This window comes from Sebastes umbrosus, chromosome 24, assembly GCF_015220745.1.
Source record: "Sebastes umbrosus isolate fSebUmb1 chromosome 24, fSebUmb1.pri, whole genome shotgun sequence".
NCBI classification, from domain to species: Eukaryota; Metazoa; Chordata; class Actinopteri; order Perciformes; family Sebastidae; genus Sebastes; species Sebastes umbrosus.
In genome coordinates, this window is record NC_051292.1 from 3810741 (window position 1) to 3835546 (window position 24806).

Sequence of the window (24806 nt, forward strand, 5' to 3'; positions counted from 1 at the left end):
AAATATTTGCTGGTTTCAGCTTCTCAAAAGTGAAGAGTTACAGCTTTCCTTTCATTTATATCATTGTAATTTAATATTTTGGGGTTTGTCAGACAAGATGATCAATTTCAGGACGTCACCATCGGCATTTTTTCATTATATTTTTTACATTTTGAAAGCTAAATCAATTAATCAATTAACTGACCGACATGTCAATCAACAGAAAATGAATGCTAACTATTTTGATAATCAATAATCAATAATAATTATCAAATGTGAAGATGTGCTGCTCTTCTGTGTTTTATATCACCGGGGTTTTGGACTATTTGGCCACTTTAGTCTTTGAGGAATTATAATGGCATTTTTTGGGACATTTTGTAGATTAAATGAGTATCAATTAATAAATAATAATGAATTCAATTTATATAAGGTGCTTCACATAATACAGCATGAAAACAATTCACACAAAAAAAACTTGCATTAAAATAGGATAAACAAATTGTAGACTGTAATATTTCAAAGCCCAAGTTAAAAGTAAATACATTTGTAATTTTAAAAACCCTAGGGGAAGGCTAAGAAAGGGATAATGTACAGCGAGCCGGACGCAGAGATGTCTCTCATTGCCCTGAAAGGGATTCTTTCACAACAATGACCCGCTAGCTGTACATTATCCCGCTTATTACACGGCTACTTACTGAAGAAATCAATAATTTGACACAAAAACGGTCTGCTAGAGTCCCACATCAGAACTGCGGCCATAGTAACGGTCTGGTATACGGTCTGTTATACGGTCTGTTATACGGTCTGTTATAAAGAAGTAACAGACCGTAGAACGCCGTGATTGACCAACCAGAATCAAGTAATCAACAAAGCCGAAAAATTATATTTGTTATTGTCAGACGGATATCGTTGTTTGGCAATGTCACGGACACTGAAACGGGGGAGATGGAGACAGACAGACAGAACAAAGGAGGTTAAACGCGCAAGAAATAGTCGGCTTGTCCGGCGCTCACAGAATAGGGTAACCTTCTAACAAGAGAGACTTCAGAGACCAGGTCCAGAGCACACTAGAGCACACGGATTTAGGGCAATCAACGTTTAACGTTTCAACGCCAACTGCGTCTTCATCAGAATGAAATCAGTTTTTTGGACTCTGATGATGGACCTGGTCTCTTAAGTCTCTCCTTTTAGACAGAAGAGCCTGCCGCGCCGCGCTGCAAAGCTTCGATTACCTTCGACTATTTCTCACCGAAGCTTCGAAGCTAATATCGCAAATCATATCAGTCAAAATAATCGCAATTAGATATTGTTTCAAAACTCCTACTAGCATGAAAAAACTACTCTTAGCTGCAGGAAAATGTGACTCCAACATGCTGTTAGGGGGGAAAACGTGTGACACAGCAGAGCGCAAAAGCTCATTTTACATCACTTTTGCACAGCTGTCTGAATGAACGACAAACAACATGAATTCCTCAGAAAAAAGAGGATATTTAGAGGAGAAACAGCTGCATGATGATGCCTGAGCTGTGCCAGCCTGCTGAAGCCGGATTTAATACTGTGAGCATCTCCTCCTCTATGGACCCCGCCCCTCCTCCTCCTCCTCCTCTTCCTCCTCCTCCTCCCTGCCCCGGTACGCTGCAGCCAGGGAACAAAATGTTCCTGCACCGGGGTGGGAGGAGCGAATCACCGGCAGAGTTATTTATACTGAGCCGTGGGGAGGCTGCTGCTTGCCTAGCAACACAGGACAGGGAGGGGGACTATAGGGAAGTATATGCATGAGAAAGAGAGAAAGAGAGAGAGAAAGAGAGAGGAAGAGGAGGGGGGATAGCGTGTGAACCTTTAGCCTCGCTGCCAGCAAGCCGGAGGTCGTCGGTCTAAATCGTGACAGAGCAGGAAACTCCTGTTGCCTCTAATTAAAACACCAGCAGGTGCATATATGTGCATATATGTGCGGAATTGTGCGTTTTTACGCACAACTCCACGTCCAGAATACAGAAAAGCAGGCGTCTTATTCATTCATTCATTCATTCTCCAACTTGCTTTATATCTACCTCAGGTTCCCTCCATAAAAACATAACATTATCTTATAAATATTATTTAAAAAGCAGTGAAAACATGAGAAAATAAAAACAGAAAGGAGGGGATACACTTACATAACATATGAGACAGGCCTATTTACAAACACTGTGTCTGGATTTTATTAATGCTTACCATTGCTTGTTCAATCTTGTTGTCAATGGCCACCACACTTGCACCAGAGGAGCTGGAATAGATAAAGAAAAATAGGTTTATAACAGGGTAATAATATGGTCTTGCATTGGCACAGATGTGAGGATTTTTATGCTGCGAAAACACAAATAAAGAAAGCCATTATGGATCCACAATGAGGGAAATAAACAGGTTATAAATCAGAGGAAATAAAAGGAAATGGAGGTCGAGAAGGCAGGATTTGACTTTGAAGGAGAATCAATGAAGCCATCATTTCAGGGCATGAATGTACATTGTGAATGTGAATGTGAATACATTTATCTGTGTGAATGTGAATATATTTATTGATGCAATATATATACACCTCAAGTGTTTTTTTATTTATTTACTTATTATACAAGTGTAATTACCTCTGTTTACATTACATGTATTTTTATATTTTACACTTCTAATGTAACACTTCTGTTTATATTTATTTATTTATTACATCTACTTTACCTATTTTATTTACTTTATAACTGTGTGTGTTTTACCTGTTATATGTTGTCAAATATTTGTTTTAAAGCACTGACCAGAAGTGGCAGCTGTGCATCTCCTTGTATTTAATACAATGACATAAAGCTTTCTATGTATGTACATAGCAGGTTAAAGATGGAGAGATATATATAATGCGCAATACCTCTTGTCAACCCTGACTGATGCGCTCTCCTTTCCAAGCACAGAGGACAGAAACGATATGGAGAAATTCCTCAGCTGACAAACGCCAAGATCCATCGCCACCGTGTAACATTGGGAATTCATGCTACCCAACCCATTGAATAAACCCCCCACACAGGCGCTTCTTCAGGCCGTGCAAACTGGAGCTCCAGTGGTATAAAAGTAGAAAAAACAGCGCATTATTTGGGGGGTTGTTGCGGCTCTCCGGAGCTCGCAGCACACAAAAGACTGAGCTGCAGCTCCGAGCTCTGCTGCTGCCTCTCTGGGTGATGCATGCAGGAAAAACAGCTCCAGCAGACAAGGGATTGGCTGAGAGAAGAGCTCATTAGCATAATGCATGCGAGGAAATGGCACCGGATTGGAGGAGAGTGAGCTCATTATGTGACATCTCTCTACCTGCTGCAGCGTCCTCTATAAAAGCCCGCATCCACCCACACAGTCAAAGGAGGGGAAATGCCTCCACTTCAACAGCAGCAGCACAGCAGCTCAATGCAGGACATTTTTGCTTTTAATCTTCTCAAAACTGCAACATAAATGTGCTTTTTCATGCTTAAATGTGGACTGCAGGGGATGGAGAAACTTTGGCTGCAGCAATGGCTCCACCTATTGGTTATAGATCATGTATTTAAAGGGACTGTTTGTAACTTTCAGAAATGCTTGTTAACAGCGACACCTGTGCCGTTAAATCAACGAAAGTCAGCGTCCGGCTCGCGCTTGCTCGCTCTAAATAGACATGAACGAGCATCTCTCAAAACAGTGAGGCGACACACGTCAGCTAAAACCACAACATCCCTATATTTCACCTGCTCTATATTTCACGTCGATAACGTTTCTCGCTGCAGAGCCCCGTCACTTCACAAGACACGGGAAACCTCTGTTGGTCTGGAGGAGCTGAAGCATTTATTTCTGCACAAACATCCACTGTACATTCACTAGATATTCTCAGAGCTACTAACTCTGCTGCAGTGTGTAGTGTGTGCACATGCACATCTAGAGGTGGAGCGAGAACGCGAGCGGTGTGTGAGTGAAAGCGAGCAGGCAGCGGAGCAGAGGCTCCGGCCACACGCGAGTCGCGCATTTGCGAGCGCGCATGGGATCCCAACCCGGTAGATTTATACGTGTAAAAGGTTACAAACAGTCCCTATTATATGTGCTCCCAGCAGGTGAGGCCAACCTCCTAATGAGAGGGGAGGGGCCAGGCAATCAGGGGAACTAGTTTTTAGTAATGTTTTAATTTATTTTTGCATTTAGTTTTTATTTATTTATTTTTTGCTTTTTTTTATTTATTTTATATTTAAATGTATTTATGAACTATTTTCCCTCTGCATTTCACCCCTTATTTATTTATTATTTATTTACATTTATTTCCCCAAACCTATTTATTTATGTATTTTTTTTATATTTTTTTTAATTTTTATTAATTTATTTTTGTATTTATTGACCCCATGACCATAATGATAACGAGGCAGAAATGCATAAAGAAATGTAAAAAGAAATGTGTACAGAAAAGAATATAGAAATAAATAAGTTTGGGGAAATAAATAAGGGGTGAAATGCAGAGGGAAAATAGTTAATAAATAAATTTAGAAAATGCAAAGATAAATAAATAAAAAAAATGCAAAAATAAATAAATAAATAATAAATGCTAAAATAAATTAAACAAATTTAGCTACATTTAATGACATTTATTTAGTTATTTAGTCATTTATTTATTTATTTTGGCAGGTTCCGTCCTCCATATTTATTAAGGGGTCTCACACACAGAAAACAAGATGGCTCTACACAGACTTCATTGTAATTTGATTAAACAGAATATAATCAATGATCCTGTGGTAAAGGCTGACCTCAGCGCTGTCCAGCTGTGAGAGTAAATAAACATCTACACTGAAAATCAATAGGAGAACAGAGTCCGATAACAGTAGAAACAGTAGAAGCGGAGCTCCTTTGTCTTCTTTACATCCATTTGAATGAAATGGGAACACGCTGTTCTTTACAGTAAAACAGGACCGCCCCTCCGCTCTGTATTAGGCTCTCCCACAAATTATTTAGGAGTTTTTTTTATATCTGTGATGTGTGATGGAGCTGAAACACTGATTCAATCTGATTCATCAAACAAAAACTGCAAATATTTGCTGGTTTCCAGCCACTCAGATGTGAGGATATACAGATTTTCTTTGTTTATATTGTAGTAAATGGAGTATTTTGGCGTTTGGGGCAGTTGATCAGACAAAATAAGACATTTAAAGACATCAACTTGGACTGATGTTGTCACAATGGAAACACACAGTTTAGATAAACAGCACACAAAGATAAGGAAGTATTGTAAACAACTGTGGTGAAGATAAAGAGACTGAAACTAAAACCAGTCAGGTGTGCTCACCACACGGACACATTTTAATTTAATCAGTAACTGACCTCTAACGTCAGACACCATTAAGCACCTTAGCTGTGTTCTAACTGTGTCTGGCTGCAGCGTTCATTGAATCGAGCTCAGTAAGTGTGTCAACATGAGAGTTTGGAGATCAGAAACATGTCTGAGGAGAAGATAAAACCCTCAACATGATCCTATCTTTGTGTTTTAGGTAGGGCTGTCAAAACGGCATAATAACGCAATTAAAACACAATCTTTCAGAGGTTGTCGCGGGCTCAGGTTTATCATATGAAACTAGAAAACCTAAAGAATCAATCGGTACCAACCATGTCATACTAGCCTGTCATAAAGGAGGCTAAATGACGCTCCAAACTTGCGCTAAATTTTGGCGAGGAAAAACTGTCATGGTCATTTTACAGACATGCCCACTTTATGATAATCACATGCAGTTTGGGGCAAGTCATAGTCAAGTCAGCACACTGACACACTGACAGCTGTTGTTGCCTGTTGGACTGCAGTTTGCCATGTTATGATTTGAGCATATTGTTTTATGCTAAATGCAGTACCTGTGAGGGTTTCTGGACAATATGTGTCCACTCCCATGTAGATAAGAGTATTAAATACTTGACAAATCTCCCTTTAAGGTACATTTAGATCAGATAAAAAATGTGTGATTAATCACGATTAAATATTTTAATTGATTGACAGCCCTATTTTTAGTGCTTCTGACGGGATTAAGTGATTTTAGAGAACTGGAAAATAACGTGTTTGTAGTGACTTCTCCTTTTTCTTTCTTCCAAAAGGAGCAGCGTCACATTTGCAGAGACACCATTCATGTATTGCTTATGCAAAAAACAAAATGTTGGAGACAAATATTAAACTCTCGAGAGGAATTGTGGTGCAAAACAAAAGAACAGTTTGTCAGCTGTAGGAAAATGTAGATTTCATGTTGTCCAGACTGTATAAATATTGGTTTATTGGGTTTGGGAAACTGAAGTCTATTAGTGGCGTGATAGGGAAGCAAATATGGGCCAACTGGATCAATTGAGGAACTGGATCATCACGCTTATCTCTGGCGGTTGAGATTGGAGGGGAAAATAAACTGAAAGCAGGCAAGATAAAGTCTGTCCAGCACCACGTTGCAGCTCTCCCACTCACACACAGTCAGGCGTAACAACATGCATGTGCAAACGCAAGAACACGGTGTCCTCAAACACACCGACGGCCCTACAGGGCTGCTGCTGAGCGGGAGCACACACATGCTGAGGTGATGTGCAGGTGTTACGTTTCCTGGATCTTTCATAACTTAAACGACAGACGGACAAACATCCAACGATCAACACAAAGCCCCTCGTTGTAATCTCCCCGACTACACCACCGTCGGCGACCCCCCTGACAACATGACAACACTACAGCCATCGTTACCTCTTCAGATGCTTCTCCAGCTCCCAGAAGAGCAGCTTTAGGGCCATGGCGTTCCTGCCAAGCGCTCCTCCTGCCCCGGCCAGCCCCTTCTCTCTCATTCAGGCTATAAAACACACCAGCCCCACTAAAAACCCCCCAACACCACCACAACCACCGCCGCCACCTCCACCGTCCTCCTGACCTGCGCCCTTTGGCCCCTCAGCTGTGGGAGATTCACATAGGGGAGCCTCACCAACAATAGAGGACCGTGATGGGAGTGTGTGTGCGTTCAACGGGAGTTGTCCCCTTACTAAGCCCGGATCACATCTCAGACGATTGGGCGCACGGCGAGGGGAGATAGGTGGGTGTTGTGTGATGTCACTGCATAAGGAGTCATGTCACCTCCCCTTCTGTTGTTATATAAACTGTCAGCAGAGATTAAAGTGACGTGTCCAATAGGATGAGCCGCTTTTGACCACACACCTCGTTAGCGCGCCAACAAGCCACTCCCTTCTCGCGCGCTCCTTCACGTCGTATCCTGCTCTGATGGTGATGGACTCATATGGCCTCATATTGTGCGTGCAAATTCCCTTAATATAACAACAAACATCTCTGGTATTTCCTCACACGCCGCCCCTCCTCGAGGAGAATGTGGATGTTGTACCAGACATGCCTTTAGCCGCCTTGTCGCTCCACATCAGTGGATGCACGCTGGACGCACACACTCGCAGTATGGGAGCACGTGAACGTCCATGTTGGCTCCCACGCAACACAGCCTGGACAAAGACGATCAAAACAAGACGACTAGCTGATACACAGCACAAAAAAACGCTGAGTAGAGGAACTGTAGAGAACAAAGGGAATCGAAGATGGCGCGCAGTTGTGAGGACCACAAAATGGCGGCGAAGGGGGTGCGCTTACTGAATTTGTTGGTGCGATTGAGCTCAATGCATGCAGTGAGATTATTAACCTCATTAGGATAAGGTCACATCATCTTTTCCTCGCCGACACTGTATGAGACACTAATCCCCGAACAAGTCGAGGGCCTGAAAACAAGCTTTTTAAAGAAGGAACGGGAGACAGAAACTAATAAAATATCATTAAAAATGCTTATTTATAAGTTGAAAACAAACCCTTCACATACTGTATGTCTGTACATTGTGTTCTTGCAGAGTTGGGGTCAGCGTACGCATGACCGCTTGGAACAAAAGGCTAGAAAAGGCTCGTCTGAGGAGGGGAGCGTTCGACTTTCAGCCAATCGCTGATGCCGCAACAGACTCAGCCCAGCCAATGGCGACGTCATGACATCACAGATGGGATGCTTTCATTCATAATGCATCCACGTCCATCTAAAGCTTGTGTGTGTGCGGCATGTGCAAAGAGCTGACCCATATATTACCTAACCACTATGTTAAAGCTTAATGTATGCTACACGAGGGAGACTTAGACACTGGAGTAATATGCTGTGGTAATGTAGTAATACTTAGTTTAAGTTAGGTGATGAGCTCTCCGCCTTGCCAAAATGCGGATAAAACAATTAACAGGCAGAGCTCTCCTTTAAGCCGTTAACAAAACACCGCTCTACCTCATCTTCTTCACCAATCACAGCATGATTTCTACTGAAGTAAAACCTTAAAAAAGTGGTCACCGGCTACATGATTTTGCAGATGTGAACAGGAAATAAAAGGGTGGTGGTGCATATCTTCGCCACACCCTGTGGAGCTTACATAAGGGCGGATGTGTAGCCACAGTGTGGCAGCAGACGACGTGGATGTGGAGGAATAATAAGAACAGATGGTGCTCGCATTGCCCACATAGTTAAAAATATAAAGTTTCACTGGAAAACAAGGAGTGAACTATATTTGAGAAAAGTGATACCTACCTTTAAACCCAAATCCTCGTAGCTTTAGGCTCCAACTGATGTTTAAATTAAGGTTTAAATTTAATCTTTCTTAATTTTTAAGCTAGTTTTAAAGTTTGGGGGAACATGATTTAAAGTTAAAGAATGATTTAATCGGGTTTAAAGGCCCCGACGCATAGTTTGGGGCCGTCAGTGAGCGTCTGTCGGCCTAGTTTTTGTGTCCCGCATCGTCAGCTCTAGTCTGCCCGGGTCAGAGTTTTTTCGGCCGATTCAGCGTGTTGAATCGGCGGCGGCGCCCGTCAGTGAGTGAAATCACTGATTGGATGAAACGAATCAGTGCACGAGAAGAGAAACGGAAGTGAGGAAAGGAAGCAGACGAGTAAAGTCAGGAGGAAAAACACAGAAGAAGAACAAAAAAAATTAATCGGCAACTATTTCGATGCTTGATTTGAACTATTTGAGTATTTTTTTTCCGGCAAAAAATACCTCTCCAGTTCCTCAATTGTGATGATTTGCTGCTTTTTGTTGGTGAAAGCACACTGAAGGTTTTAGGACAAAACAAGCAGGGCTGAAACTATCGATTATTTTTATTATCAATTAATCTGCAATTTATTTTCTCAATTAATCGTTTAAGTCGAAGTTCGTCCATAAAATGTCAGAAAATAGGGAAAATGTCTGTCCCAATTTCACAAAGTCCAAGGTGACGCCTTTAAATGCCTTGTTTTGTCAGCCCAAAACCCAAAGATATTCAGTTTAATATGATATAAAACAGAAAAAAAGCAAGAAAAAAACAAAATAATCGTTAGATGCGGCCCTAACCTTTGAGTCGGGAGCCTTAAAAACAGCTAAACTAAGGGAGGCTTACATGTAAATTCACACATATCTTGAGAATAAAAGACTAAATCTTCATAATATAGAAAAGTTTTTTTAAATCTACACAACCATCAAGAAGACGTGAGAGTAAAAGAAAGCAGAGGAGCAGCTAAATGTTACAGAAAAGCGTCAAATCAATAGTGCGAACACAAACCTAAAAGCCTTCTTGTGTATTTGAGGTACATAAACTAGAAGTCCCCCCTTCTGCCACAACCCTCCCTTTATCCACACATATCCACAAAAGCATCCAGCTGAGTGTAAGTAACACTTCCGCCTCACTTTATTGTGCCGTCTGAGTGAAAGCAGAGCTGTGCCGTCACTCAGGCTGCAGTGTGTGGTCTTGACAACGATCCAACAACTGTGTGAAAATGTGATAACAGAGGACGTTATGAAGGAATTAGTGAAGGAATTCACTCTACTAGATGATGTCAGACACTATCATAATCTTATACCCCTCCTCAAATAATGTTCTCTCCTTGCATCCCTCTATTTTTCATCGCTCTGAACGGCGCTCTGTGATTCGCCCGCCTCCTTCCACATCACTTGTCCTCGAGCAGTTGGGAGCGCTCGTGTGTGTGTGTGTGTGTGTGTCCCGTTTGTGTGTTTGCAAACTGGCGGGATCCGGTTTCGGAGGCTTTGAACACAGAGGAGAACCGAGGCCGACAGCAAGATCAACCCCACTGCACACATACACACACACACTTCACTTGAGCAAAGGAAGTGTGTTTACATCCAAATTTAGAAATCAAAAAGACAGAAAAAAGTGACAATTACATAATCAAATCTGGAGCATGCAATCATTTTACTGTTTTCAAGGTATAATTCATGAAGGTAGCAATCAAAAGCGACCTTCTACTTGTTTGTAACTGGGGATAATCTCTCTTGATCTTTGCCCAAACAGACAAAACAAAAAGCAGCAACGCCCCAAAACTCAACCAGCTCTCATGGCATCACAGAGCTGCGGGGTAGCGGCTCTCTGGAGCGAGAGAATCGCTCGCTGCCATGCACGCAATGCCTTACATAACCATCCTCTCTCCGTGCCATATGGGCCACGAAACAGAGACGGGGAAGGAGAGGAGACTGCATCATCTCTGCTAGTTTACACTGCAGACATGCAGACAAACTTTCAACACCCTCACAAGTGTAGACATGTTTTTAACAGTGGTAAAAATAACAGATGGAGTTTTTGTGTTCTACGTTTAGCGAGGAATGATGTTTAAAAAAACGCCTAAAAGATGATGTAAAGAGCATGCATGAAAAATTCCCCAAATCTGAGGTGAAGCAGATAACACATAAAACAAAAAAAGCAGCATATCCTCACAATTTAGCAGCTAGATTTATGTTTTTTTCATGCAATTAAGGCTGCAGTGTTGCGTTCATTTTGAATGTAGTGCGTTTGGGCAGGTGTCGAAGAAAAAACGCAACGGCTTGCGGTGGAAGAGTAGAAACAGAATCAACGCAACCTGACATAACGCTGTGGTGGTCAATCACCCGCGATCCAGAGCTGTACAACCCAGCCATGAGGGAACAAAAGACGTTAATTGTAGCAGTTAATGGGCCATTAAAGTGACACAGTCGCACAACCCTGTTACTTAAACAATTAATACAATTATTAAAATAATTGACAATTATATTCTACTGTCCACCGATTAATCGATCCGTAGACTTATCAATTCATCTCTGGCATGTATGCACACACAAACACACAAAGGAAAGACCTTGAGAAGACAACACGCTTGGGTTGCACAAACACCGGCGATTAAAGGATTACACAAAATCTGGCTATAATCAATACATCTCCTCCTGCCTCCAGTTCTGTCTGCATACACCACAAACTGGCAACAAGGCTCTTTGTATGTATATCTGTAGTTGTAAGAGCTTTGTATGCACAGACGCACACATCATTTCTGGCTCTGTGCGACAAATTTCACACATAAAACTGGGATTCAAAAGCCCCCTACTCCCTCTTATCCGTGTGTTAAAATAAACATTATACAATCAAATATTACGCAACCTCACGACACAGCAACAACATTAAAAAACGTCACAGGAAGTCGTGCTGCAGCCACATGGCTCTGCACAGTGTTTCTGTTAATGTAAACAGAGTTAGAGAGCTCACTGATAGTGTATTAACAGTGAGGATCTTCTCAGCAGCGGTGGAGAAACTTTGCTCGAGGCTCTCCGCGGCGTGCCGGCTTCATGCGGCGGTCTGAATGTGTGTTCACAGTAGGAAAGGTCGAGGCTCTGACACTAAACAATAAGGACCGGCTTTACGCAGAAATATTAGTACTGCTCTTTACCAGGAAGTGTCACTTTCAGGGGGATTAATGTTTATCTATGGCAGGTAGAAGAGTGGTCATGTTACGGTTTTCCTCAAAAAATAAACAAAAGAAAGTGGAACGGAGAAGCCTTCCGTGAGAGAGAAATGATAAATATTATGGACAGACTAAGGAGACCCTGCCTGCTTTATGGGTGACATCCCTTTGCTCTTTTATTCAACAAAGAGTCACATTACATTCATTTCCATCTAGTCTCCGAGGGCCAAGCATGGAGACAACGTGCTCCGCCAGATACTTTTAAGTGTACGTTCATTTTTTCCATTTTCCATGTTTATTTTAAGACAAAAAACCCAGAGATATTGGTTGACTTGAAATCCTAAACAACAAGCATGGCTTAATAAAACACCAAGTATCATTCTCTAGTCTCTCGGGTCATTTCATTCATGTGGAACGTTTAAAAAACTGAAATTTCAGTATCAAACACAGAGCTCAACAATAAGGATTGCCCATGTTGGGCTAGTAAATCTAGCAACTCACTTGCCCGATCAGGAAAGAGGTAAAAAACATGTTAACACATTGTTTTTTTTCCAGAGTGGATGATTTAAGTAGGTAAGGTGTGAGCCATCTCGCTTCCTTCTCATCTCTGTTGAGCGATGCACACGTCATGCACATTACCGACCGGGCACTCCAGATTCATTTACTTTAATAAAGATATGAAACATGATAATTTCCTTTAGTATTTGTTGTTTTTTGATAACCACTAATAAATAAAACTAGTAGATGGTTAGAAGGCAAAGCCGACTTGTTATATTTCCTGCTTGCAACCTCTACTTCATCTTCTACTATGTTTACTGGCCGATAATAACACCAACTTCTACGCTGTAGCCGAGTTTACTCGCTCAAACCAGTTAAAAGAAATGACAAGTTCGCTTAAAATTCACTTGACATTTGTATGGAAACACGGCTAGTTGCAGGTTACAGTTACTCAGAAGTATACAGTATATTCTCCTCTTGCAGCTCAGCTGGATCCTTTAAGGTGTTTTGGCACTAAAGTTTTAATTATAGGATCTGAAATATCACATTTCTCTCCTTTACTGTCTGTTCCTCCTGATGTTAAAATGATGTAAGAGTGAAACGACAGAAAGAAAACAACAATACAGGTGTCGTAAGATTGTAACACAACCAGTTAAAACTAGTAATGTTCCTTCTGCTCCTCTTTGTGTAAATGCCAGAGGGAGAAAAGCAGCATTAAAAACGTCTCTGCTGTAAACACCTACCATTTCACACACATGTACAAACACCTTAAACCTTCCTGACAGGTGAGCTCATAAAAACACTCCTGCTGAGAACGGCAGACAGACGTGCATGGACACATATTACATCCTCTCTTCATGGATCTGCAGCTCTGCAGGACGGCACAAGGCGAGCAAACGTGACACCAGTCTACCCCCACCCGACAAAAAAACACCCCACCCATGCTGCCTAAAATTGAACCTGTCAGAGCCGGGCCAGAGCTTCACAAACATCAAGATGCACTTTCAGAAACGACAGCAGAGCCGGAAAACATTTCCCCCCAATGTCATCTCAAGTAGGACTCAAACATGATGGTGTCTGAACAAAAATGTGCACGTGATGCATCCATTAATAATGAAGTCAGACCGCTAACATGCAAAACAAGCTCTTTAGGCTGCAACTAGGGATTATTTTAATGATGTACTAATCTCCTGATGATTTTCCTTCTTTGTTCTACAAACTAAAAACTATTTCCTGAAGTCCGAGATGACATTTTCAAATTGTTTTTAGAGCTGCAACGATTAGCCAATCAACAGAAAAATAATCGCCAACTATAATGATAATTGATTAATCGTTAATGTGACTTTTCATGCAAAAATTGAAGAAAATGCTGTTTTCAGCCTCTCAAATATGGAGATTTTCTGCTTTTCTCTGTTTTATATCATATTAAAGTGAATATCTTTGGGTATTGGACGGACAAAACAAGATATTTAAAGACATCACCTTGGACTTTTTCCACCATTTTCTGACATTTTGTAGACCAAACAATTCATCGAGAAAATAATCTGCATATTAATCGATAATGAAAATAATCGTTAATTGCAGCCCTAGTGTTTTGTCCTTAAAAGCTTGCTATCCAATATGGACAAAAAAGCAGCAAATCCTCACAATTGAGGAACTGGAAGAGTATGTTTTGTATTTTTGCTAGAAAAAAAAATTCTTAAAGAGTTAATCAATCATCAAAATAGTGGTAGATTATTCTTTTTGTTGATTAATTATTTGTCTTTAGAAGCAAAAAAAAAAAAAAATAAGTGTAATTTGGAATAAAATCAATCAGCCTTAAAGTGCAAGTTTAGGTTGATTGTAATAGAAAGGGAACTAGAGAGACATAGATTACATTTATCCACGCAATCGCTGTGCATTTTGTGTGCATTCTAGGGCTGCAACTAACGATTATTTTCATTGTAGATTAATCTGTCGATTATTTTCTTGATTAATCGATTAGTTGTTTGGTCTATAAAATGTCAGAAAATGGTGAAAAATGTTTCCCAAAGCCCAAGATGACATCCTCAAATGTCTTAGTTTTGTCCGCCACTCAAAGATATTCAGTTTACTGTCATAGAGGAGTAAAAAAACACAGAAAATATTCACATTTAAGAAGCCGAAATCAGAGAATTTAGACTTTTTTTTCTGAAAACAATTACTCAAATCGATTATCAAACTAGTTGTTAATTAATTTAATAGTTGACAACTAATCAATTAATTGTTGCAGCTCTACTTCTGATAAACTTCATACGACATCTTTTGCAATAGGACAAATAAAAGGCCTTTTTCCCCCCTAATAGTCTGACTCATTCAGTTCAGACAGGCTCATATAAACTTGACCATGGGAAGAGTGAATCAGTCCATCCCTAATATAAGCACACCTACTGAGTTATAAACACTGCTAAAGGATATATGATATCTATCACTGTACCGCTGGGGCCTTCTGCAGCCAGTAACCACACTCATCAAATATTATTATACACCCATTTCTGATAGGAAGCATCACTTCTTTGTGATTCAGACATTGCGTGCTGGAAGGACCTTTCCACTCAGCTGCGAGGCTCGATTTGGGTCAGTGATTCTCAAAGCACGTTAGGGTTATATAAACTGGGAGGATTCATGAACCAACACTGCCACCTTGTGGACTAACAGCAGTAGACTAGCGTGAGAGAGAAGAATGACAGTAAAGTTAATGTCTCTACTGAAGTGTAGCATCGTTGTCACATCTCGTTAACAGATTAACTAGCTTCAGGTGTGATGTATCGCTCTTGACAGATGCCTCCAAGAAATAAGAAGCACCTCTAGACTTCCACAAAGCTGCTGTCTGACCTCCAATCTAAAGATCCACCAACCAAACAGGAATAACTACACAATAAGGCAGAAAACATGATGGCAGATGGTGTGCAAAGGCAGGCAAAACCTGAAAAAAAAGACTAGCTTATACTGCAAAAACAATGCATTACTGGCAGAGTTTCCATATAAGCACATCTGTTTCAGTTAAACCACCTGGTGCGTATCACGCTGCCGTCAAATGAAAAAACACCAGCAGATGTGCCTGCTGAGAAGCCTTTCAGCCAGGTTAACTATTAATATTTTATAAGAGCTTTTAAAAAACAAAATAATATGTAATTTAAGCTTAAGTGTGGGACAAATCATGCAGCAAGTTTTCAGTCATAGGTAGCATGAGAAGGAGCGTTCTGGTACATTAAACTCCACATGTGTAACCTCTTAAACCCCAGATTTCTTTATACATTACTTCATTCACAATTGCCCCACAAAACGCTCATTTCCCCAAAAGTATCTTCTTCTAATCTCCCCGTTTTGTAGATTTGTTTGCTCAAAATAATATAAGTTTATTTATGAGGTTCACATTGTTGAAAGAATATTCCATTAGGAAAACATGAGTTTATCTAGAATAGATTAACAGATAAGGGTGTTGCATGATATAGTAAATGTACAGTCAGAAAGTTTATCAATCAGCATTTTGTCTTTGGGATTTGTAGGCCATCAAATCTGTTACTGGTGAAATTGAGAAAAAATAGTTAATTATGAAATTAGGACCACATCAGTTCATATTGTAATATTTTAGTTGTAAAATTGTAGTCTATTTCATTGATATTTTATTAATCACTTACTTTATTTTATTTAAGTAGTACAATTTTATCCCATTTTATTATTTTTTTATTTATTGTATTTAAGTTGTATAATTGTATTCTATATTATTGTTATTTTATTAATAACTTATTTTATTGTATTTAAGTTGTATAATTGTATTATTTTTTATTTTCATTTTATTAAGCACTATTTTATTGTTTTTTATTAATGACTTATTTTATAGTATTTAAGACGTACAATTTTATTGTTATTTTATTATTCACTTATTTTATTTTATTCAAGTTATATCATTTTATTCTATTTTATTGTTATTTTATTAATCTATACATTCAATTTCAAAGTATTTAAATTGTGTAATTGCATTCTATTTTATTGTTATTTTATTAATCACTTATTTTATTGTATTTAAGTTGTACAATTTAATTATTTTATTAATGTAGTTTTTACTTCACACTGTTTAACTTTTAATTCTACTTTATTATATTTTTATTATTTTATTGTCTCACGTGTATTGGTCTCAAATTCAAATTGTTAAATTGCTGAATTGTTTTGTTTCACGGTCCACACTTGTTCTGTCTTATATTCATCTGTGTCACTCTTACATTTGAAACATTTTAAAGACTTTCACATAAACAAACATTATGATTTATATACCTTGGTTATAAAGTCTGCAAGTTTGATTCTTGAATTTAAATAAATCTCATGTAAAAAGATGTAAAGTGAATTCTGTAGTTTCGTTTCTTCGAGGAGAAAATGCAACACAGTCCACTTTATTCTTGTCTTTGTCACGTCTATTAGTCATTCATTAGTCAAGCATGTATAAACAATGCTGCGGTACACCTTACATTCATATCCTGGGGTGTGTTCGCCAGAGCTGTGCTTCACAAATATGTTTGTCGTTAGGCATGGCTCACTGCTCAGTTTTATGTTTATACTATAAATAGATTTAGAATACGTTTACAATCTGAACGCTACGTAAACTACACCCTACGCCCGTCACAATAATTACTATATCAAGTTATTGTACAATATATGGACATGACCTCACTGACTTATGGTCCACAGCTCCAGTGCGGGCACATTTTGTGTTTAAGCCAAATGAGAGGGGAGTGTTGTTGCTACTTAAATCTAAATTATAGCTCATGTGTTCTTACTGTTCTGTTAACAAAGGTCTTCCTACTTCCGGCTCCTTTGCTCGGACCACACCCATCTTCAAACTTGACCTTCATTTTGATCTCAACGACACACCTGTAAACTTTCGTGACTGCATCTTGCAAGGTTGTGACCTATCGCAGTGACAAAATCTGTCCACAGATGTATAAACACCTGTCAAAGACGCACTAAAAAAACGCTTTGTTGTAAATCCTCCTAAAAGTATAGTAGTAAAAATGTCTAGATCTTATCTTGGAAACGCCTGGGATCGTCATATCGTGGCACTTAAAGAAGCTAGCATTTTCTTGAAGTCATACATCATAACATGAGCTCCATTTCTGACAGTAGCTCCAAGCATTTATATGTTTGGTTTTAACCGTTGGGGGCGCCCTCCACCTCGTAGATGCTCAGTTTTGGATGGCGAGCAAATTAAAAACAGGCGTGTCGATATTAACATCACGAGTCAAAGCCGGTATAACTGCAGAGCTTGACAGGCAGATGAAAGACGCATAAAAACTAAACAGCTTTCAGTCACATACTGACATGAAACACATAAGTCAGTTTAAGTGCTTAGAAATGTCAATCAGCTCAGAAACCAAACCAACATGTTATTCTTCTTACATTTAGAAAACCAACTGATCATCTACTGATGCTGAGAAGTCATGAGATGATTGTTAACGCCTTAAAAAAACGATCAGAAAATCAGAAAGTAAGCTTGCACCCCCAGAATTTTACACAGCAAAATATTCAGTCTAGAACAAAGCTCTTTTGACAACCGTATGAGCCTTGTCAAGCGCAACAAAAAGGAGTCTTGACTCTTTCAGATCCACCTATAGCACACCTGCTGATTTCACTTTGTATTCAGGCTGTAAACTCGGTGCCCCTCAACCTCACGTTCTCGCATGTTACCTAATAAAACACTGGAAAAAAAACCCCTTCAAATTTAAAAAGAATGCCGCTAATATAAAACTGTTGAGCGTGCAAAATGAGCAAATAATAAAGATTGCACCTCTAACTTTTATGGCTCCAAAGGATGAAGTCATACAGATAAATTACCCTAATAAAACGCACTAAATGCAATATGACACTTCATACAGTATATCTTTGACGTTTAGTTGGCAGGGAAATACATATTAAAACTGTTATTGTATTTTTTAACAAACGTAAAGGAAATATTTTTAGATTCTTGTGGTAACATGTGTTGACTGAAGAATAGAAAAAGACTTTGGCATAGTAAATTATTCCAAAAATAATGCCTTGAACCAGAGTGTTCAATATGCTTTACTGCAAGGAAAAATGAGCATGGCCATTTTCAAAGGGGTCCCTTGACCTCTGACCTCAAGATATGTGAATGAAAATGGGTTCTATGGGTATCAGCATATTTTTTTATGCTAAATGCAGTACCTGCGAGGGTTTCTGGACAATATTTCTCATTGTTTTGTGTTGTTAATTGATTTCCAATAATAAATATATAGATACATTTGCATAAAGCAGCATATTTGTCCACTCCCGTGTTGACAACAGGTGTATAATATACTGGAAGTGTGTATGTGAAAGTCACAAGTGTTTTCCTTTTACTGTGAAGCGATGTTGGCAGATATCCAAAAGTCAAATCATACCGGTACCGACCTGCCGGCTGAAATTCCACCCGGGGCGGCACGAGGACCTGATGAAAGCCCTGATTAATACCACCGTCCCTACGGCACTCTCACTGACGGATATAGAAACAGACAGCAAGGCAGGTGAAAAGACTCAATCCTGCAGACACACCTTCACATCCCTGTTTTACAACATGACACACGAGTCACGCACACAGCTGTGCTCGATCAGGCGTTGTCCGAGTCGTGACAGCTGCAACGTGACGCTGTTAAAGAGCCAAACTGGACTCTGACAACAGGTAATCAGGTGCTCTTGGTACAGCAATCATCCTGGACAACTAGTTCTTGTTTAAAGGGCGGGTCCCTCATTTTTTAGGTTTTTATATCATTCTGTAGTTTCCCAGTGGTGTTCCTTATATATTCAAATCCAAAACTGGTACTCTCATTGGTAAATACAGGTGTAAATGCCTCAATGTTAGCTTCACTATGGCACAGGACTCGATGCTATTAGTTTAGGGGAAACACTGCATGCATGCAGGGAAAGGAGAGGGATATTTTAAGAGTGGAAAGAGAAGAAAAGGGTAGAGGAGAAGAGTTCGGACAGCTGACACATGACGCAAAACTGCAAATGGAAAGGAGATAGAGAGGGTGACAAAAGGAGATAAACGCAGAATGACATGACCATGACTATGAACAAAGCAGACACACTAAGACTGTCTGCAGGACAGTGGACGATTCATGACAAGAAAACGGGCCGACTAACGGACGGATAGACGGAAACACACCATGCAAAAGACACACAAACACAGTCATGATGGGGTGCCATGAATTGCTGACAAAAGCCTCCACACACAGAATACAGTCCTGCTCTGTCTGCAGCTGAATATGACGACTACATCAACATTAATCCAGCAGTTATTGCACCCTCCGTCTCTCCGTTCCTCGAGTTCAGACACAGCTGACAATACATAAACAGCTTCAGCTCACCGACTACCTGCTGTGCTGATAATTAAATTAGAAGTATGTTTACTGGTTCGCACAGCAACTGTTGTTTTAATCACGGAGCTACTTAGAAGTCTCCATTGCAGTTCTGATGTATACAGCATGTGTTTGTACAACATTTTCACGTTTCTCCACAAAGAATCACACAAAAGTACCACTTTAAATCCTGTGTTTACTAGAGATGGGCTCATAAGTTTCTTGTAGATGTAGAACGATTCATCTACTAAATCGATGCATCGATTTATATTCCTACGATCCAACATCGATAGGTACTCGGCAAGTTGTCCTAGTAGTCGACTAACACTCATACGATTTTGTCGACTAATCGATTAGTTAATTTATCGACAAAGAATCACACAAAAGCACCACTTCTTCCCCTCTTGTGTTTACCAGAGATGTGCTCATAAGTTTCTTGGAAATACGTCATTCAGCATGAAAGAAGCTTAAAAACCGACTAATCGACTAAAGAAATATTGGTCGACCAAGACCAAAACGACCAATTAGTTAACTAACCGACTACTTTGTAGACAGTTTGCATTTGTTTCCAAAAGCTGAATAAAAGTCACAATCTTCAAAAAGTATTTCAGTTATGGGTGCCTAGGTGAGGCTGACAGTCTTCAGTCAAACTCCCTCCGTACCCTGCAGGCATTATTGTTGTACTCACAACATGAAACTCCTGCTAAACCAGAACACGGGACAGTACAGTGGTAACACTAGACTGCTGCCACAACAGTGCTCCATTTCTCTGCAGGGAGAGTTTATCAGATTTATGCAACACAATGACCAGACCGTCTACAGCACAGACTCTGAAAGACTGCAGCTTCAAATGGGGCAGTGGAGGTTTTGTTTTTTTCAGGGCATCGACTCTATTTAGACCAATACCATACCTTTTTAGAAACTACCTGCAGCTGTAATTACCACTTTCAAGCTGCAAAACTAACAGGAGTAATTGTTCACATAAATAAACCACTGCAGAGCTCTCCCAGGGGGGGTACAAATTCACACAACCAGTGTCTAATAAAAGACTGAACCTGAGGGGAGATAGAGACACAAATACTGAATAACAAAGGAAGGATAGTGCAACCTTAGTGACACAAATGGAGGAGCTAAAGGAGGTGGATGTGTGATAGTCGGGGGGTCGATCCACGGCACATCATCTGCTGAGTCACCAGCTCCCTCGGTGACTCAGCAACTCCACTGCTGCTACTCCAGTTACTGATATTTTTAAAATAACAGCGAGCTGTTTTTCAACCACTGTCCTCTGGAGGCTGACCTCAAGGGACAGGGGATCAAGCAAATGGGACAAAACCAGACAGACCAGTTGCAGGATGCTGTTACAAGCAGAGCAGGACAGTTATGGTGAGGAAATATCTCACTGCATGTTTTGCCATTCAATATTACTGCAAAAGAAAGTATTTGTGTTACAATGAGAAGCTGTCTGAACTACAATGTTAACTTAAAAACTAGAGAAAATCGATTCACCTATGTATCATGATTTTTTAATGCCAGAATCGGTATATTTGCTTCATTTGAGTCTATGCAGAGGTAGAAGGAAGTTTTATTGTTGTAGTCTGAGCAACGTGATGTATTAAAAACCTTAATCTGCAAAAAAGAGTTTACATTAGAATAAAGAGCTTTACATCCTCACCTGTCGTCCTCTCCTTCAGCGTGCTGAGTCCTGAGGCCTGCAGCAGCGGCCATGAAGGCGCTGGCCTCAGCCGACATCCCCATGTGGGCCAGCGTTCCAGCAGCACCGCCGGCCTCCGCAGCCCCCTCTCTGCTTACTGCCACCCCCAGCCTGGGCAGACCCGGCAGCCCCAGCAGGCCCTGGTGCTGGAGCAGAAGCTTATGGGCGTCCTCCAGCTGGGACGCCCTTATGGAGCTCCCTCCTCCGGGGACCTGGGTGAGCGTCGCACCCAGGTTGAGGAGAGGCTGAAGGTCAGCTTGTAGTGCAGTCAAAGGCATGTAGGGGGACATGTGGGTGGGCAGTACTGGGACTGTAGCAGTGGAGGGGGGCTGGATTTGTGGCGGTGGGAGGGTCTGTTGCTGTCCTGTAAAAGCTGGCTGACCTGGATGTGGTAGCTGATGAGTAATGCTGATCGGCGGCTGTGCTGTGACCCCTGGAATTGGTGGTAAGATTCCCGTTGTAAGATGCGGCAGCGGAGGCTGGACCTGCGTCTGGAAGGGAGCAGTGGGCTGGATAAAGTCTGGCTGTCGGACACTTCCTGGAGCTATGACCCCTGTGTGGAACTGAGGTACAGGGTAACCTCCCGCCTGGTGGGGATCCACAGTGTAGGGCAGCTGCTGGGGTATTACAGCGGGAAGCTGTGGCATTGCTGTCGGGAGCATGACATTAGCGACTGGTTGCTGCATGTGGCTCCCAGCAACAACCTCCTGGGGTGAAACATAGGTCAGAGTAGTCGTTTGGGCCAATCCCTGTTGTGGGCTCTGCATTGCTTGTGGACTGGTGAAGTCCTGGCTCGGCTGCTGGTAGGACTGAAGCGTGTGAGGTGGCTGTACAGCAGGTACGTTTCCTGCTTCTGTCTCCACAGCCACCTCGACACCTTTTGGTGCCTCAGATGTAGTCGGATGAGGAACCTCCTTTTCATAATAATCTGTACACGTCCATCTTCCTTTGCGGAACGGCTCAGAATTAGTGTCTAGTTTGACCACCCGAAAACGAGAGCCGGTAGCGGTCTGAGTTTGGGTGTGCTGGGTTTGAGCGTTGGGCGCTGTTCCTCCTCCAGCAGGAACTACTTGCCCACTCACACTAGTGTTGTCAGAAGGACCTGCAGCAGCAGCAGGCACATTAGAAACACTGCCTTGTAGATGTGGATCTGTCCCACCAACCATAGGGGGTATAGGTTGGGCTGCAGGTTTACTGTTATCCAGCATCGGTTGCCTCTGTGCCTGCCCGGCTTTGGACGCCATAGCCGGGCTGGAGCTCGCCACAGGAGCAACGGGAAGTCCTGGTTCACTTCCTCCCACGCTATCAGAGTGATGATGGTGCGGAGGATAATAATGCATGGTCCCATTCACCATGGAGGTGTGTTGTTGGGACCCCTGAGGGATGGAATGAGGGTGAAGAGGCTCGTTGGGTGACACAATCCCAGGCGTGTCCACCCCATGGAGGCTATTGAGCGTCTCATCAGAGGAGCTTCTCTCCGGCACACCTGTATCCGTGGCCCTGGACACGGAAACATCCAGCATATCTGAGGAGGAGAGGTCTTCTGTGTGGGACTCATCCATATCATCATAGCTCTCGGTGTCATCTGCCAAGCTGTTGTTGCCGCTCACGTTGCTCTGAGCTGAGGTGACACTTGTTATCTGGAAGCCACTCTTCTTCTTCACCTGGGCGCCAGCCGCTTGGGACTGATGATGGAGAGCTGGAGAGTTGGATCCAGGCTGGGCTGGAATGTCGTCAGCCGGGTTGGCTCCACTGCCGCCGGGTGTGGAGGGAGCAGAGGCACTGCTGCTACCTCTCCGGTAGTGGTAGGCTTGTTTCCTACTCCCGGTCCCAGCAGGCTGGTCTGCAGAAAAGTCCTGGTGGTGCATCTTGACTGTCAAAGAGTTACTAAAGATGAGTGTATCTTTTTGGCTTAAAGAGCTCTCATCATATTTACCTTCAGAAAAGATTATGTTTAATCTCAAAAAGAAACCATGGCTCTTTAATAAATGCTGGTGTAACCTTTTTACATACCGGTACTTCTCTTAATGGTGTTGTCCTTGGTCAGACCGTTTAAGAGATTATACTACACTATAGCTTGTCTATCTCTTGTACTACTATTACTTCTGTAATTCTCTCTCTTTATTTGTTTTTACTTATTTATATGTATGTATATATGTATATATATATTCTTTCTTCCTTCTCTATTAGTTTTTTACTTTCTCCCCTTTTTTATGTATTTATTTATTTATTTGACTACTGTTATGTTGACTACTGATATTTTACTTTTTTTTTTTACTGTTATTTTACTTTTACTTATTTATATGTATATGTATGTATATATATTCTTTCTTCCTTCTCTATTATTTTTTTACTTTCTCCTTTTTTTTAATTTATTTATTTGACTACTGTTATTTTACTTTTTTCTGTTATTTAATTGTTTTTACTGTTATTTAATTTTTTACTGTTATTTTACTTTTACTTATTTATAATTTTACTGTTTTAACTTTTTTTACTGTTATTTTACTTTTACTTATTTATATGTATATGTATGTATATATGTATATATGAATATATATATTATTTCTTCCTTCTCTATTAATTTTTTAATTTCTCCTTTTTTTATTAATTAATTTATTTATTTATTTTAAATTTTTGTATTTATTTATTTGACTACTGTTATTTTACTTTTTTCTGTTATTTATTGTTTTTACTGTTATTTAATTTTTTACTGTTATTTTACTTTTACTTATTTATATGTATGTATATATGTATATATGAATATATATATTATTTCTTCCTTCTCTATTAATTTTTTAATTTCTCCTTTTTTTATTAATTAATTAATTAATTTATTTTCATTTTTTGTATTTATTTATTTGACTACTGTTATTGTGACTACTGTTATTTTGTTAAATTTGTTGTTATTTTGCTAAATTTATTCATGCAATTATCTATGTGTATTGCTATCTGTATTGATTGTGTTTCTATCGTTTAAAACTCAATAAACATATTGATTAAGAGTTACTAAAGGCCTTCAATTAGCTGCTAGCTAGCTAAACAGATGCTAACCAGCTAGCATCAGCTGTTAGCCGTTGGTTAGCTTTAAAAGCTATCTAGCATTAGCCTCACTCTTCCTCACCTTTACTGCATCTCTCCACTACTTATACTGATTATTCCTGCACACATTAGAGTCACATTAAAGCATGAATAAGAGTAGTAAAGGAGAGTTTACTCAGGAGTTCTTCAGAGAGGATGTGGCTGGTTTGGTGTCGCAGGTCGCATCAGTTCCTCCTCTTCTCTTCTCTCTCTCTGGAGACGGTGAGTAATGATCCTAGAGAGGGTTCAACTCCGTGGTTAGTCAGTGTAGAGCAGGGTGGGAGTAGTAGCCGTGTTTGTGGTGGTATAAAGGCTCCGTTAAGTCCATGTCTTGGTGTCTAGTGGAGCTGTTTGCTGTCTCATTGTATCTCTGCCGGTGAACAGCAGCAGCTAACGGGCTGTCACTCTGAAAACACAACCACTG

The 24806-nt window shown here is 40.5% G+C and overlaps 1 protein-coding gene across 4 annotated transcripts in view; it reads right to left on the minus strand.

The window, feature by feature from the left end:
* The window catches only part of zgc:65895 (uncharacterized protein LOC393546 homolog), a 36689-nt gene extending 11883 nt beyond the window's left edge, over positions 1–24806 (minus strand). The window contains exons 1-3 of one of the 4 annotated variants that reach the window (XM_037761683.1): positions 24519–24806; positions 21266–23177; positions 2191–2242 (exon numbers count right to left, since the gene is read on the minus strand). In XM_037761683.1, the coding sequence (XP_037617611.1) occupies positions 2191–2242; positions 21266–23172 (1959 nt within the window). In that variant the 5' untranslated portion in view covers positions 23173–23177; positions 24519–24806. Of the gene's footprint in view, positions 1–2190; positions 2243–2866; positions 3540–6700; positions 7304–21265; positions 23505–24518 lie in introns of those variants that run through there. The other 3 variants (XM_037761684.1, XM_037761686.1, XM_037761685.1) reach the window with 3 other exon arrangements.